This window comes from Electrophorus electricus, chromosome 6 (assembly GCF_013358815.1).
Source record: "Electrophorus electricus isolate fEleEle1 chromosome 6, fEleEle1.pri, whole genome shotgun sequence".
Classification (NCBI taxonomy): Eukaryota; Metazoa; Chordata; class Actinopteri; order Gymnotiformes; family Gymnotidae; genus Electrophorus; species Electrophorus electricus.
Genome location: NC_049540.1, coordinates 26,717,034 through 26,734,673, shown reverse-complemented (window position 1 = coordinate 26,734,673; position 17,640 = coordinate 26,717,034). Strand labels below are relative to the sequence as shown.

Here is a 17,640-nt window from a genome sequence, read left to right as displayed (position 1 = left end):
CGCAGGGCTCGTCACTTCTCTGACAGGGTAGCAGAGAGACTGGGAGAAAGATCACACATCTCTCCTCTGATCACTGTGAAGGCCATGTAATATCATTCTGTGAGTTAGTTATGCTCACAGGACCTCAGAATAGTAATGGAGTCTGCCTATACCACCTGGTCCCTCAAGCATATATCCTGTGTTGTCCTGTACCGAGGGACTGAACTGGGCTTTTGTGGGGGGGGCAGAAACACCTGTGGACATGCTGTGGTGTCTCTGGTGTGTCTGCTGTATCTCTGGTTTGCTCTCTGGTGTGTCAGAACTTAATCCGTTGTCTCTGATGTGACCACACTTGTTTCAGGTGTGTCCACACCAGGGACGTCTGATAATCCAATGCACCTGCGGCTCTTTGGAGAAGGTTTAGCTGAAGTTGCCAGTGTCGATGGGCCAGGCATTTCAGCATAACCGACAACCTCCCATACTGCATAGAATCAAGGCAATTAAATGCATTTAAAACCTCTCCAGTCAGCTCACCTAACCTGTCTCAGTGTTTGTCTCACTGCAAGATGCTTCATTCAATTAAATTATTATTTTTTTTTTTAATATTTATTTAATTTTAGAAGTCTGGTAGGTAATTTTGTAGGAGCTTTGCACTTCATATTGCCATCTGTCCCAGCGTTCACCCCAACGCCCCCAACACTCTCATCCTTTGTGCGTCGGGTCTTCCTGGCTCAGACGTTCATTTGGAGCGCGTGAGCATGGTTCTTCCAGCACGCGCTCCACTTTTCACCACGGCTCTTTGATCGAGTTTAATTTGTCAGCGTCATGGTATGTAATTAAATGTTGTAGCGTGCACTGTATTGTACAGGCTGCAGTGCTCAGCTTAGTGGCGCGTCGTACGGTTTTATCATACGGTGAGTTATTGCCGGCTGTATATCTGGGTAATTAAGGTGTCGTAATGAATATTTGGCATGGCGCCCATGTCGCCTGCAGCCACGGTGGTGCAGCGTTCTGTGCTCTGTGCACATGTGTGTCCCCCATAAAGAAGGTATTTTATTTATCATCCTCCTTGCCTCTCCTCTTTTATGTCCCTGTTCCCCGTGTGTCGTCATGTACTCTGCCCGTAGCCCTTGACATTATAGTCCGTGCCACACCCGCTCTGCTCCTCATCCTCGCCATCCTCCTCCCTCCTCTGGACGCTTCTCTCTTGCTCCCGCGCACTCCTCGTTTCCTCTGGGTCTCTCATCGAGTTTGACGGGGCGTTTGCACGAGGCGGCAGAGGCCGCGTGCCCTCTTCCGGCTTTGCCTGGTCGAATGAGCGCATAATCAATAGTTGGGGGGGGGGGGGGGGGATTTGACGTGACCCAAGGGATGACTGATAAAGCGCGGAGCAGGAGCGAGGGATGAGAGTGATTGAATGGGAGAAAGAGGTATGAGCACACGGAGGTGCGGTAGAGATGGAGAGAAAGAAAGGGTGCATGACTCTGGTTTATTACTCAGACGGGTGCACTCGGTGTCACTATATGAGGCTTCATTAATATTTATGCCCGTTAGCCGGTGGCGCACAGGGAGGCGAGACAGCAGGCTGACAAACAGCCGCGTGACGGAGAGAAGTGCAGTAGCACAGAGGAATGCGGCGTTATTGATCCTGCAGGCTCCTCCCCTCCCGGGCCGAGGGGGCGTGGCCCAAGGCACGGGCCACGTCACTGTAGAGGGTAGAGTCGAGTGCGTCTGATCTGTATGGAGCTTTTTCATTCCTTCCTTCTTTCTTTTCGTTCAACAGACATTCGGGCAAACCGCACAAGGTCCAGGTGTTGGGGACATGTACTGCATCTTTGATACCAAGCTCTTATCTTGAACATCCTGAATAGAGTACACCGCATGTCTGTAAGCCGGGCGCAAAGCTTAAGGCGTCTGCGCTCGGAGAGACACTCCAGATCGCCCCTGTTACTCACCATTTGTGGACTGACCTTCATGGCAGGAGAAGCACTAAGCGTGTGTACGTAGCCATGCAGAAACGGCACACACCTGTTTAGCGATCTGGGGAGCTCCGGTGTGTAAACACAACACGCACACAAACCCGCCCGCGCGCGCGCACACGTAGCCTTTGACAGCTGGCGTCTCCATTAAAACACGCCTATAAGTATGAAATGAGGCACGACAAAAGTATCTCCAGCGTTACATGTTTGTAATTTGTGTGTGGGTGGGTGTGTGTGGGTGTGTGTGTGTGTGTGTGTGTGGGTGTGTGTGTGCATGCGTGCGATCCTACATTAGGCTCCCAGGACCCTCTAGCACATCATCTGGAAGCCCCCACAACATCCACCAATAAGCCCACTCGCATGTGACTCATGGCTGACATTAAATTAGTTTAAATACTGCATGTGTTTCCCCCTTACCCACCAAGCAGCGGAGCTGGGAGCTGCTCACTTCCCAGTCTGTGCTAGCTGATTTGGCACGCGTGGCTTCCCATCTTGCCCATGACCGGACCGCTGTCCTCCGCGGCCGAGCCTTGCGCTGCCCGCTGGGATGCCCGCTATCCTCCGTGTCCGGCGCCGCATGCCGTGTGAAGGCCGTGCAACTAACCCACGTCTTCTCCCTTTCTGCAGGTGATCTCCGCCCTCTCCAGAATCTCTCACCACAGCATCGCCCAGATCAAAGGCATCAGGTAATCCTCCGCCTCCCGTGGTGCCCCAGGCTTGGCCTCGCGTGGCATGCTCATAACCCATCTCCAAACTCCGCTGCCCCTTTTACGCGGGCTCCTCCCAGAACCGTTCTCCAGAAGTCGTCCGTCTCCGGCAGCAGCACGCGGGTCCGAGCTGTGCACGGGCTTTGTCGTGGCTGCGAGGCTTTATAAGCCCCTGAGGACTCTTTCCTCCCCCAGGCTGGACTCACCCCACACTGGATGCACCACCTTGGCTCCATACATAAACCTAAATGCTTTCATCCAGTAGGGTAATGAACTGATGGAGCAGCCCATTAAGACCTCAGTCGCAGGGGAGTGCCCAGTTGCACAAAACATGCCTGAGTCACCGTCCATTCCCAGCAGACCCGGAGCAGCAGAGGGGCGGCCAAAATACTGCTTGTTTGTTTACCGGCAACCAGGACCCCATCTGGGTGCCGGGCTGGGGAAGTAGAAGCGTGGGTCATATTTGGTGGTTTTTGCAGGAGCGCAAGTCCAGCTGGACTGCGCGGCCTGTGAATCTCGTCCTGATGTAATAACAGGAAAGGCATGGAAGGGGCCTGCTAGGGAATGCTGGGAACACTGTGTCTGTGACTAATGTAAGTCAAATCTGCACTACCCAGTGTCTGCACTACCCACTACCCCTGCCTGTACTTTTAAGAGCTCCGGGAGCACTCTTTGATTCAGGGAACCCTTGTCATTTCCCGCTCGGCCCGGGAGGCCGGAGAAAGGCCGCTTTGTGTCCTCCCTCGGAGAGGCGTGTCTCAGGGGCCCCACGCTTTTCTGGGCATGCTGCTTCAGCGCCTTCCGCTGGGTCGGAGCCTGTGGCCTGGCCTGACCCTCCGGGTTTATTTGGGGCTCTGAAAGATCCTGTGTACTTCCAAAGTTTTCCTGATGGGAGTCTCTTTCTCCATTCTGCTGCATCCCATTGAGTAAGCTGTGAGTCACACTAGTTCTAAGACATTATTGTGTGTGTGTGTGTAAAATATATATATATATATATATATATATATATATATATATATATATATATATATATATATATATATATATATATATATATATATATATAATCAAATAAAATTTATTTATTTATTTTTTAATTTTGTTGCCCTAACTTATGAAGCATAGTGTAGAGACTCCATAAATCGGTATTAATGCAAGAGGATGCATTTCTAATTCCACCCCATAGCAGGGTTCAAAGGTCACCACTTTGCTCAGACATGCACATGACCCATGCGCAGAGGGCGAGGGGAGCGAAGCAGTGCGGTAATCCGAGCCGATTAAATTCCTCCTGCCGTACGTTTTTTTTGACGGCGCGCACGTGGTAGATTGTTAAGGCCTCATCCAAACGACCCTTAAATACACTCGTGTCAATAGTCTGCAGTCGTTAAGTTAGAGCTGCTGCATCATTAGTTTGCAGGCTTGTTAATTGTTAAGTCCATTGATTCCGCCGGAGGGGGGGGGCCTCGCTATAACACTGACCAGGCCTTTGATGACGGCTCGTGTAACAGTTTACTGTGGCCTGCGTGGTATGCATCTCTTCAACCCTGAAAAGCCTCTTCCTCTGGGCTTTCCTGTTCACAGAGCTCACATCGCTGAGTGGAACAAAAATAGCTTTCTCGATTAAAGTAGGTTACTTTGAGGCAGGCCACAGTGTATCATCTCTTTTAGATTGTTTTATATAAAAACTGTGTCAGTTGTTTGAGGGCACACCCACTGCAGGGGAACCTGCTGCAGTTATGAACACTGTGTCTCATGGAATTATACGGCCATGCGTACATTTAAATTGTATTGTATTAAGTTAAATGGGGGAGAGAGAAGAATCAGTTCATTTGTGTTCGTGTGTTTGTGACTTACTTGTTTCATATAACACAGGTGTCATTGTGTTAATGTGTGTGTATAGAGTTACATCACATCAGAAGCAGAAGAGGAGCATGTTACAAATTAATTAAAATCCTTGCACTGTTTTGGTATTGATTTTAAAATTCTAATGTGAGCAGAGAAAATCCCCCCAGAAGATGAAAAAAATCCCTCATTTTCTGTCCTCCTCTCTTCTGTGTGTTTCTCCATCTGCGCTCACTCTCCCTTGCTGTGTCTCGCTACACTGAGACATTACACTCGTGTATTACACTCAGAGTGCTGCATGCTCACACTTCTACACTCATAATGTCTGCTTAGTGCCTTCTCTGGATTTGCATGCCAAGCCTGTATAGCTGCACGCACTCATGCCTTTCATTTGTTATGCATGCACACAAACACACATGCATAAGTTTATGGACCATTTCATCCATTAAGAAAAAAAAAAAAGACTTCTGCACGTGAATCAGCTTAGAGTTGCCCATAAGTGTGTTTGTTAAATGTCAACAGCAAAGCACCAGCCCTGCCATTCTGGGGGTCTGTCAGATGTTTGCGTCATAGACCCCACAGCCTGAGTAGAGATCAGACAGAAAGCACCATGTCCTGGAGAAATCGGTGCTCTTCGGTGATCTTGGTCAGGCCTCGGGGCGTCAGATAGCCCTCACTGCTAACACACTGCCTTCCCTGAAGAGATCTGATGGAGGTTCACTCTGCTGTCCCAAGTGCTATAGATTTGGGCTGTGATGGACGTGGCAGTCTAAAAGGGCTTTATCTCCGAGAGCCAGTGGAAGACGGGATCGGTGCTCAGCTGTGATGGAGCAGATACCCCAGACTCCTCTCTCATTTATCCAGCCTGTGGCAGATACCCCGGATACCCCAGGCTCCGCTCTCGTTTATCCTCTTTCCTTTTATCCTCTTTTTTGTCTTCTTTAATTCCAATGAGGTCTCAAGTGAAGTTAGCGTGCCTCGTTTGCAGGTCATTTGTCATTCCCAAAGTATTAGTGTCTTAAACATTTTGGAAACCATGGTTGTTTCTGGCCTCTTCCTGATTTGAGGCCACTTCTGTGCTCCTGCTTCAGTTGTTAACAAAGTGCTGGAGCTGCTCCTTAATGGCGTCAGCGTGATGTGCAGAATCCGGTTTGCTTCTCAGCCACAGCTGCTTATTAACCAAGAATACAGCCAGACTGCCTCTACCCCTGCTGTCCTCCTGGAGTCAGCCTCATCTACCCCTCCTGGAGTCAGCCTCATCTACCCCTCCTGGAGTGAGCCTCAGCCACCTCTACCTCTCCTCTTGGAGTCAGCCTCATCTACCCCTCCTCTCCTCCTGGGATCAGCCTCAGCCACCTCTACCTCTCTGCCTGGGGTCAGCCTCAGCCTCATCTACCTCTCCTCTCCTCCTGGGGTCAGCCTCAGCCACCTCTACCTCTCTGCCTGGGGTCAGCCTCAGCCTCATCTACCTCTCCTCTCCTCCTGGGGTCAGCCTCAGCCACCTCTATCTCTCTGCCTGGGGTCAGCCTCAGCCTCATCTACCTCTCCTCTCCTCCTGGGGTCAGCCTCAGCCACCTCTACCTCTCTGCCTGGGGTCAGCCTCAGCCTCATCTACCTCTCCTCTCCTCCTGGGGTCAGCCTCAGCCACCTCTACCTCTCTGCCTGGGGTCAGCCTCAGCCTCATCTACCTCTCCTCTCCTCCTGGGGTCAGCCTCAGCCACCTCTACCTCTCTGCCTGGGGTCAGCCTCAGCCTCATCTACCTCTCCTCTCCTCCTGGGGTCAGCCTCAGCCTCATCTACCTCTCCTCTCCTCCTGGGGTCAGCCTCAGCCACCTCTACCTCTCTGCCTGGGGTCAGCCTCAGCCTCATCTACCTCTCTGCCTGGGGTCAGCCTCAGCCTCATCTACCTCTCCTCTCCTCCTGGGGTCAGCCTCAGCCACCTCTACCTCTCTGCCTGGGGTCAGCCTCAGCCTCATCTACCTCTCCTCTCCTCCTGGGGTCAGCCTCAGCCTCATCTACCTCTCCTCTCCTCCTGGGGTCAGCCTCAGCCTCATCTACCTCTCCTCTACTCCTGCTCGGTTCCCTCTCTGATAAGCTCCTGTGTTTCAGCAGATTACTGTCTGACAGCTTTTTAAAAAAAGTCAATATTTTCACACCTTTGCTGAGAGTCTGATGGAGGAATCTCAGGAAGAAATGCCCTGAGTGTTGGACAAGCAAGAAGTGTGAGACGGTGAGAACAGTGAGAGAGAGAGAGAGAGAGAGAGACGGATGAGATAAGAGGAACGAGGAGTGTAGAGAGATCTGAAAGGAGGTGACTTTTGCGTAGCCTGCCGCTCATTATACAGATTTATTACTCGCTCCTGACCTCGGCGCTTTAACTCTGCTGATACTAATTGCTAATTGCACGTATTGTGCACCACAAACAGGTCAAAAAAAGACCACATCATGAATTAATCAAATATGCTCTCTGCTCTCTACTCACAGCACACAAGCCACTGAATTCATCAGTGTGGAAAGAGGACGCTTCCCCACTCGTGGGGACGCTCAGCCAAAGATGCCATTTTAATCTTCCTGAATTGAATCTCTTTCTGTGTGTGTGTGTGTGTGTGTGTGTGCATTTATTTGTTTGTTTGTTTGTGTGTGTGTGCACGTCTGTGTTTTCAAGGCAGCTTATGTTCACTCCAATGTGCAATTATGAAGTCCATCCCCAAAGTCTTTCAATTATTCTGAGCTCTTCCGGAATGGTGCCGTCTGAACACGGCAAATATCTGTTTCCAGGAGATAAAACACAGGGATGGTTTTAAGGTTGGACATGAATGGAACTGGACTGAGACTGATGTGCCTACCAAGTCTAATTATACCTTCCATGAGTATGATGCATTTCGAGCTGTCACGCCGATCTCCAATGGTATCAAAATCATCAGTGTAAGCAATGTTAAATTCAGGAGACAGCTCAGCGTGTGTGTGGGCGTGGGTGTGTGTGTGTTGTGTGTTTTGTGTTTTGAGTCTTGTTGCCTGTGTGAGTGTATGTTATCAGTGGGGCTTGCTGTGGGGGTGCATGACAGCATGCCCAGGTGTGTGTGTGTGTGTGTGTGTGTGTGTGTGAGAACAGATGGTGGGTGGCTGTTTTGGGCAGAGCGGCAGATCGCTGTGGAAGATGACATTGACTGATGGAAGCGGCACCAAATGCGCTCTGCGTGCTCTCTAAAAACGAATAAACACGTTTTGGCAGCACCTAACCTTCTCTGAGGTGGACCCCTTTGTTCACGGCTTTTCTCATTAGGCGTGGAGTGTGCGAGAGAACGGATCCTTTCCTCCTATCTCAGGAGGGCGTCTCGTGGAACAGAGAGGCAGGAGAGGTTGAGGACTCTCCGCCGAACACTTGGACGGACACCGCCTCTCTCCGCGGCCGTCTCGCTCGGAACCAATCACGTCCCACTCACCCCCAATGTGTCTGTGGCGCTGAAGGTGACTGGAGTCAAACCTGCACCGTGAATGTCTCGCTCGCTTAATTACAGAGGCATAAGAAATCTATTCCTCCTGTAACCTGGTAACCCTTCAGCAGGCACGGGGGGCTTTGGCCGGTCGTTAGGGCTGCCCCCTTTATAACCGTCTCAGACCGAATGGAATACGGATGAGTTCAGAAGTGGAGCTCAGTAGTTTCTGCACAGCGGAGGGCGTCAGGACTGTGCGTGTGATGCAGCATGTGGTCTACAGCTGCTTTCAAATTTGCCCATTTGTCTTATGAATATCGTTATGAAATGGAGGCGAGCGCGTTCGCCTACATGGAGTCTCCATACCTGTTTACCCTGCAGCTTCCGCGCTTTGGGTCACCGGGTCGCCTTTGACCAAAAGCGAAGTCCGTTTTTGTGCAGTTTGGTATGAAGATGATTCGGTTTGAGTGACAACGCTCTCCTTCAGTTATTTATTCATGCACTGCAACGGTAATTATAAACCAATTTGGAGGTCGTATTATTCAACGTAATAGGTGTACTCAGAATGATAATAATACGTTTGATTAGAAAATGTGGTCTGTAGTCAGAAGTGAATGCGGATGTGCACCACTTTGTGTGTGTGTGTGTGTGTGTGTTTGCCTTGTTGCATGAAAAAAGTATAGCCAGAAATATACCCTGGGGGTTCACACGCACATGCGTGCACGCGCACCCGCAAACACACACACACACCCGTTCCTACACAGACACGCACTATAGCTGCTCCATCAACGTGTGTTTTCAGTCTTCCTGCCTGTGTGACAGTGTGACTGGTGCTGAAAGCCCACCTCTCTGGACGCATTCCTTCCCTCTAGGGGGAGGGTCAGCGTGTGTGTGTGTGTGTGTGTGTGTGTGTGTGTGTGTGTGTGTGTGTGTGTGTGTGTGTGTGTGTGTGTGTGTGTACACAGGGAATTACATTGCATGCTAGCATGTTTACATGTGTTTCTGATGCATGCACATGCCTCTGTCAGTAGCCACTGATGCAGCTCTGCTTTGATGGTGTGTTCAGGTGGAGGGTAGGTGGAGTTTCAAGAAGGCTGCTCCTTCACTCTCCTGTCTTGTCTTCCTTCCTCCCTACGGCAGCACTCCCACAGACAAGGATTGTGTAGTTAAAGCTGAGGTGATGGGTGTCTGTCAGCGCAATGCGTAGTTTCCTGGAAAGAAAGAGTTTAACGTTGGCAGGCTCTGCTTATTCAGTGGAGGGTAGCGCTCTGCACAGACCTCCATAGCACAGCACGGCAGGCTTTACACACACACACACACACACACACACACACACACACACACACACACACACACCCACGCACTGCACTGTATGCATGCTCGCCTACAGTGCATTACATACACTCCATTGCTGAGCACACTGATGTGACACTCGCACAGCTTGCATCTTGTGCCCTTTAATTCCAAGCTGGTGTTCGGCTCGTGCTCGGAGAGAGAGAGAGAGAGAGAGAGAGAGAGAGAGAGGGAGAGAGGGAGAGAGAGGGAGAGACCTGATGACCTCTCAGGAGGACAGGGCCTGAGGCAAACCACACCTTGACTAGATCAAATGCTGCATTCCAGTACACATATGAGTATTAGTGAGCACTATCGTTATTTTCTGTGTGGGAGGAACTTCTGGAGAACGGTGCTTTTGACCCGTGCCCTCTGAAAGGAGGCCTGGGCACATGTCTCCGAGCCTCTGTCGGAGGAGGTCGTGTCATTCGCTCCTGCCGCAGTCCTTTCTGTGTGTGTGGAATTCTGTTCAGAATCAGATAAATGTCTTTGAAACATCTGTCTCATTGTTGCAGGTGTCAATCATAAGGGAGATGGGGGACTCATAAATAAAGCAACCTGCTGAATTATGGATGGGGTGGAGTGAGGCTGGCACACTGACTGATGGATGTGCTCGCCTTCTGCCTGTGTGTGAGGGCTAATATTACCGCTCGCTCTCTCTCTCGCTCTGTCCAGGCCTTTTCCATCAGAGGACACAGCTCTCAATGAAGATGACGTCTACCGAAGCCTGGAGGAGCTGGCGGAGTAAGTGTCATCCCTCACCTTTTTCTCCCTGGACGTACTTTGTACACACAAACCATCCTCAAGAAAGACAGACAGACAGACAGACACACACACACACAGACAGACACACACACACACACTCGCGCACACACACTCGCGCACACACACACACACAGTCACTCACACACACAGTCACTCACACACACAGTCACTCACACACACAGTCACTCACACACACAGTCACTCACACACACAGACACTCACACACACACACACACAGTCACTCACTCACACACACACACACACAGTCACTCTCACACACACACACACAGTCACTCACACACACACACACACAGTCACTCTCACACACACACACACAGTCACTCTCACACACACACACACACAGTCACTCTCACACACACACACACAGTCACTCTCACACACAGTCACTCACACACACACACACACACACACAGAGTCCATTCTGATCTCTTGGCTTCCTTGTTTGCATAAAACAATCTGGCATTATTCACTCCATTGGTTGCCATGGCAATACCAGTTTGGAGCAGCCAAATTGGTGCAGGCTGGTGTGGGTGTTGGGTAGAGAAGGAAAGGGTGCACGGGGGGGGTGTGGAGGTGTGTGTGTATATGTACGTGTGTGTATATTGGAAGGTTCCTATTCTCCATCGAGCCTCTTGACGGAGCTGTGCACAGAGAGGGTCTCTGGTTCCCGGCCACGCACTGCCTAATGCCTTCATTCACACTCTTCTGTCAGACATGCTGGATTCATGTGGCGGACAACAGGGTCACCTTTTTCTTTTGTCGTCCGTAAAGTGAAAGACACACAGAAGACGGTACACTAATTTGTAAGTTGTTTTATGTGCATGTTATCCACAGAAACTTTAAAGGACAATTTTTGGCATGTATTCTGTTGGTTCCTCTGGCCACCCTCTGGATAAGAGGAAACGCACTCTGGTCATTGGTATCTAAAGTCACTTTTTGGCTGTAACTCTTCCACAGGCGTTTAGTGTGAGCAGTGCTTAGCCTGGTCCTGTGTCAGGTCATGCACTGCTCTGCCAGCTGTGGGGAGCAAGATGTTATTAAATGAATGAAACCATCCACCCATGTGTGGAACCTTTAAAAGTGACAAATAAGATTTCACTGCAGTGTATTGTGCCGGCGTAATTAATAGGAAAGTCCTGGATGAGACACAGTGGGCCACACTTCAGCAGGCCCCTGCACACGGCGCTCGTACGCACGTAATTGGACCACCCTGCCATCATGCGCTTCAGCTGAGATGTGTAATGCACCTGAGCTGCACAGCTGCAGGGGTCTGGCTTTAAGACCCGTCAGAAAGCAGAACTGGCACTGGCATGCACTTTACAGCATGGGGTGTGTGGGTGGGTGTGTGTGTGTGTGGGTATGTGTGGGTGGGTGTGGGTATGTGTGGGTGGGTGGGTGCGTGGGGGTGTGTGGGTGAGTGGTGCTTCAAAACAACCTGAGATCCAAATGGATTTTTTATTTATTTTTGATGTTCCTGGGTAAAGATAAAATTCTAGTTTTCCTGTGACGTTCTGTCTTCTGACAAGGGCGGAGCAGCTGGAGGGAGAAGAATCTAGAGTGCGCAAGCGTGTTCTGATTTCCGCCTCATGTTGTCTTCAGGATATTTTTAGGAAGGTAACAGTCATGACCAGTGTGCTAAGGTTCTGTCCAATCCCTTGATTTTCTTTTTTTAACCTGATGCTTTTATCTTTTGCTTAATCTTGACCGAGAGTCTTTGTGTCCTAACACAAGGTCATCCTGAATTCACTCCACCTGAGTCTCGGGAGGTTAGGGTAGGTGGACAAGTAAATCAATATTCAAACAGGTTCATCTTTTCTTTTTTTTGGATACTTGTGTAACCATAGTGTCCGTGTCCTACCCAGAGACAGCCGGTTTCCTTCCTCTTCACCTTGAGAGGGGTCATGGGAGGACTGTGTATACCGAGCTGGGGGGAGGCGCTCTGGGCTCTGTGTACTGGGGTGTGCGCAAGGCTTACTGACTGCAGGGAATTAGGACGCAGTGAATGGTGGGATGCTTAAAACCGACAAGGTTGTTAATCGAGCCCATTTAAGCTACTCTGGGAAGTCGTTTGCGAATGGCTCCCGGTAGATTTCCGGCACCATTGCCCCACTTTTCGATACGTTCAATTTGTCCATCTGAAAACTGATAAAGCATGAAATTATTGTTCAAAGCGACCAGACAGAGTTGCTCAGAGACTCTTTCTCCCCCCCCCCCCCGAAATAGCGACTGGCTATCTGGACATTTGTCATGTCAGAAACTCTTCTCCTTACCCTCTCTGGTGCACCAGTGTTGGCAGCTGTGAAACCCGTCTGGTAGAATATTGGAACAACCCAGGCTAGTGTGTAGCATGTCGTATAAATATCGTCTGATTGATAGAACTTCGTCCACCAGGCTGTTTCCCTAGTTCTGAGATTTGTTATCTAGATGATGAGTCACTGTTTACCAGTGGGATGGCCTTTTGGGAACAGTTCAGGGGTCTGCTTATGCTTCCACACCTCGCACGCAAGCGTGGAAGATAACCTCAGACTCCTTCCAAACCTCGTCTGTGATGGTGTGAGTGAGTCATCACAAACGCTCGGTGAGGCTTGTGGGATGAAATCCTCCTTTCTCTGACTGTTAAAGGCTAAACACAGATAAAGGCGGGCCCTGGCAGCACCGTGATACTGAAAATGCTGGAATATGTACAGGAATGGATGAACCAATCACAGGCGCGTTCAACGTGGCTATAATTTAGGGCCAGCCCACAATAGATCTGTAAGACAAAAATGTTGGTGTATGACCAAGATAATACTTCAAAATTGGCCTGTTTAAAAAGAATAAAGATAAAAGCCAGTATGTGTGTGATCTCTGGCATGTGATGTCATGCTCTTTCAGAACCGTGGTGGTTCTTTGAGAATAGGAAATACTATAACCTCCTGTGTCTCACGCCTGGTGTGGTTAACTTCAGACCTGCTGCACCTGAGAGCCTGTCAGACGTCTCTCTCTGGGCCCGGGAGTCTGGGTAAAGGCCTGTGGCACCAGCTGTGGGGGACTCACAAAAGCACTTGCCATCGTATGCCAAAGCAGGCGCGCACGCACGCACACACACACTCTTGCATAAACAGCAAAATCAGACACCCACCCCGCACACACACAACCCCCAACCACGCACTCCCTTAGTAAAGTCCACTGCATTGTCTAGCTCACGCACAGCCTCGGGGGCTGTTTACGGAAGGAATGCCGCCCTCGATCCTCCTGTCTCTGTCGGTGTTTGGTCACCCAGAGCAGCACAGCAGGAAGCAGCTCTGCATGCAGACAGAGCCGCCTGTCGTCACGCAGCGTAGAGCGGTGGTCTACGGTCCGTCCGTCCGTCCAGGTCAACCACACAACCGCAATTACAGTCTCACAGTCCTCACCCTGCATGCCCCAGCGACGCCCCCAAACCCCCACCCCCAAAGATCTGTGCCCATTTCTCCTCAGTCAAACACTAATGGAGCATCCTTTTCATGTGCTGTGATGGAAAGTACCACCTTTACACAAAGTCACATGATGGATGCTTCACCTGCCAGGGGCGGAGGGCCAGGGGGGTTAAAGTCATTTATCCTGGCTACTGCTTTCTAATGGAGGCCTCCATCACCTGGAGCAGTTCAGGGGCTCGCGTTACTGATCAGGCAAGGTGAGGGCGTGGCGACCACGACATTGGAGAGCCTTCATGAGCTGCAGACTGCTGAATTATTCATGCTAATGAGTTGTGGAGAGCATAAAGAAGGTGTCTTAGCGTTCACAGTAGTGTTAAGATAAAAGCCTTGTGCCTGGCTCTCCAGTAAAGCATAGGCCCTGCTTTAACACAATTTTACGAGAGCATCACAGTGAAACGTTTCTATAGGGCAAGTAGTTTGGGCCAGTGCGGAAGGTCGTGCATTCAGGCCAGTTCCAGTTCAGTTTCCCAGCGGTCCTCCACTGTGGAGGGGGGGGGGTGTCAACCACCCACATGCGTTGCCGTCTGTGCTATCCTTCACCTGGTTCTGGAATTTGTCTGTGCAAGGCGGCCCTGGTTGCCGCTCGGACCAGCGTGCTTTGAGCTGTGGCCCTGTGCAGGACTGGGGAGGATTGAGTCCCAGTTCAAGAATTCCTACGCATATCCTGAGCTCGTAAATCTTCCCATTTTAACCGCTGTGTATCTATTTGGCATCAGAAACTTTGAAAGCTGTAATAATACCGTCCTGGTACATTGGTCATCTTCTTATTGGTTTTCAGCAGCATCGTGTGGGGCCCGTCATACAGAGCCGAGCACTACCTGCACTTGTGCTCATTGCTGTCATGCAGGAATTGCGCGAGCGCTGCCTCGTTAGGAGTACGGGCGTTCGCTTTCGCACGACGCCGCTCTCTCGGTTTGGACGTGCAGGTAGGATTGCCCTCGTCTCTGCGGCTCTATAGCCGCCCCAGAGAGGAGCTCGCGGTCTTCGCGGCCGTTTGTCACGCAGATGGCAGCAGCCAAGGAGGAGATCAGAGTGGGCGGCGGCCGGTAGGAGGGACGGCCCCCGCGGTCGCGGAGCAGGGCCATTGTGTTTGTACTGGTTGGCTGTTCTGGGGCAAAGGGGGGGGGGCGGAGGGTCGCCATGGCAACCCAAGGCACAGCAGCCTGCAGACGTGCCATCTGGCCGAGCTGGTGGGAGCCATATTCCGTGTGCACGCGTGCGTGCGGTGTGTCGCGTGTGTTTCAATTATGTTACCAATTCACACGTTTTGGAAAGGGGAAAAAAAAAAAAAAATCATATGCTGACAATTCAAATCATTTCACTCTTTTAACAGCCCAAGCCATCTGTTTTATTGCCATGTGAATTATTGCTAACTGGTTGCTGTTCTGGAAGTGTAATCTTGTTAAAAGCTTTTCTCTCCGTGTTGGTTTATGCCTCTCCACCCCCCCCCCCCCCCCCACCCTTCTACAGCCACACAGCAGGAGCACATCTGACTTTTCACACTGATATTTCTGGTACTGATTGGGTTGGAAATCTATACAGGATGAAGTGCATCTAATCACTTTGCCTTGTGAAGGTTAGGCTATTGTGCAGGGCGCAGAGTGGATTTGTGTTACATGTTTAGAGCCACGGAGGAGACCGTAACGTCACCGCTCCACACCAAGGTTGCTGCCAAATCATTGCTGTTTCTGCAGCTTCTCTGTTGATTTTTAATTTATTGTTCGATCAGCGATAAACTCTAAGTTCTTGTGTGTGTGTGTGTGTGTGTGTGAGGGGGAGAAACTATGGGACAAAGAAAGTGAGACAGAAAAGCGAAAATGGGTCAGAGGACATGCTGTTATGGTCACTTCTGTGAATGTGTAGTTCTGCACTTCAAGCTGTAGCGTGTGGTTAGTAGTGGTGAGCAGTGGTGAGCTGTTTTCTTTGCCCTGTGTGCACAGCTGGGACAGAAGCCACAGCCTGCGTGGACGTCAGAGCAGAATCTTCAGACTTCAGAATTTCACTTGCCTGAAAAAACAGTGTGTGCCAATGAAGGCACCCACACGCACGCACACAGAGAGAGCTTTGCACGAAACCACACTCGTTCATGTCAGATCCCTTATTCAAATATCTCTGATGAGATGTCCTGTATTGTAAATATGACTCACTTCGCACGTTTTGGTGAAACGCAACAACCCACCACCACTCACACATACAGCCTAAACTTAGAATTAAATGCAGTCTGGTTTCTTTGGGGAAATAATGAGTTGTACCATCATACCATCACCAGCTCTTTGTGTGTGTGTGTGTGGTGCAGCTGGCCTTCGGTTTTGCATCTCGCACTGTAGACACGATCAGGAGCAAAGGAGACGTTTGTGCGGTTCCTGTCACTCATGAAAGCAGAAAAAGGAGTTCAGATACCACAGTGACCCTGTTTTGTCTGGTATCCTGTGACAAATAAGAAAACATTTAGAAAGAAATGTTCCTTATGCTTCATTCTGTAAAGGAGAAAGGGTGAAGTTAAAATATCACATCCTACATTCACATCCTATCATTTTGTATGATTCTTCATTCTGTCTCGTTTAACACGTTTGGTGCTGTGTGTGTGTGTGTGTGTGTGTGTGTGTGTTTACATCTATAGTGAGCATGATGTGGGTGAGGATGACATCTATGACTGCGTTCCTTGTGAAGATGAAGGAGACGATATCTACGAGGACATCATTAAGGTGGAGGTTAGGCAGCCCATGGTGAGTAAGCCGCTTGTCTAATCGCGGAGTCTGGGCTGGTGTCTGTGTGGAAGGGCAGCTGAGGGAGAGATGATGCGTCATGGCCATGTAGCACGTGTCCGTAGAGGAGACGCTGAACTGTTCCTGCATTGTTCCCAAGGCTGTGTCCATGAGTTAACGTGCTCTCTTAATGTGCCGCTTTGCCTCCTTAATGCTGCAGATTCGATACATGCAGGTGAGTGTCGTCCTGATCTGACCCCACTGATTGATACACGACCGTGATGCTCCTCCCCGAGTCCCTCAGTCCCACCCTATCACACCCCCCCCTCCCTCGTCCTGTAGTTGGCACTGTGCTTAACAGTGGGCTCCTTGCACGCTTGGAGCCAAACATTTCGGCCTGGCGTCACCTCTGTTGAAGAAGTTGTCCAGAAGTTCAGTTCGTCGGTTTGAACAGGTGTAGCGTGGGCCAGTCCGTTTCAGTGATGGGGCAGTGGAACTGTAGGAGCAGATCACTCGACTCAGATGCCCCTTGTCCCGTTCATCAGGAGAAGTGCAGCAGCTCCGTTTCAGAGAGACCGCTTCTAAATTGCCAGAGCAGTGGGTGAGCTCTCTGCTTCGCTCGCTCGAGTGCGTGCATGAGTCTTTGACGCACGTCTCAGCTGCGTCGTGAGACGTATACTCGGAGCGTCACGTCATCCTCTCAGTTACACAAACACAGATGAGATGGAGAGAGAGAGGACAAAACGGAGTTGGATAAAGGCCGATGGGGAAACCCTGGCTCAGAGGAGGGACTGGGAGAAAAAGACTCGACTCCGTGTTCCCTGAGCTGGAATCTCCACGTGGATTCCATCTTCTTCCCGTTGTCCAGAGCCGTCGGACAAGCATGGGAGTCTCTTCCGCTTTCCAGCTGCTCGTAAAATGCACATTTCGACGGAACCGATGGCAGCGCCTGTGTGCTGCTTACCTGTACAAATCCCAGACGTGTGATCCTTTTCCAGCCCTCTAAAAGCCTCAGACGTCCTGCCCCTGACTGGGTGGTGCCGTCTGCAGATGGATGCCTTTCCTCTCTCACCTCCTCCCGCCGCTTCTCTCCGGTTTTGTGGCAGGTGGTGTTGTGAAGGATAAAGGATGTTCTCTGGGGTGACTGACGGCCCCACGTCAGCGGACCCAGATGGTCTTTAGAGCTTTTACCGCCGTGTCGAAACTGCAAGCTTGTCAACACTGTGTTCACCTTTGCGGCATGTGGTAGACGTTCTAATCCAGAGAGACTTACATATATACACAAATGTCTATTCTACACATTTATCAGCACATGTGCACCCTGGGACTTGAACCCGTGACCTTGGCATAGTGCAAATCTTGCTGTGCCAGGTGAGCTACAGGAACAGTGGCACAAGTGTTCGATTTCACGTCTGTGC

The 17,640-nt window shown here is 50.5% G+C and overlaps 1 protein-coding gene across 5 annotated transcripts in view; it reads left to right on the top strand.

The window, feature by feature from the left end:
* Positions 1-17,640, top strand: part of vav2 (vav 2 guanine nucleotide exchange factor) — a 111,530-nt gene that overhangs the window by 73,397 nt on the left and 20,493 nt on the right. For 4 of the 5 annotated variants that reach the window (XM_027004195.2, XM_027004192.2, XM_027004191.2 and 1 more), the window contains exons 3-6: positions 2,586-2,644; positions 9,949-10,017; positions 16,138-16,243; positions 16,443-16,457. In XM_027004195.2, the coding sequence (XP_026859996.1) occupies positions 2,586-2,644; positions 9,949-10,017; positions 16,138-16,243; positions 16,443-16,457 (249 nt within the window). The remainder of the gene's footprint in view (positions 1-2,585; positions 2,645-9,948; positions 10,018-16,137; positions 16,244-16,442; positions 16,458-17,640) is intronic. The other variant, XM_027004193.2, reaches the window with a different exon arrangement.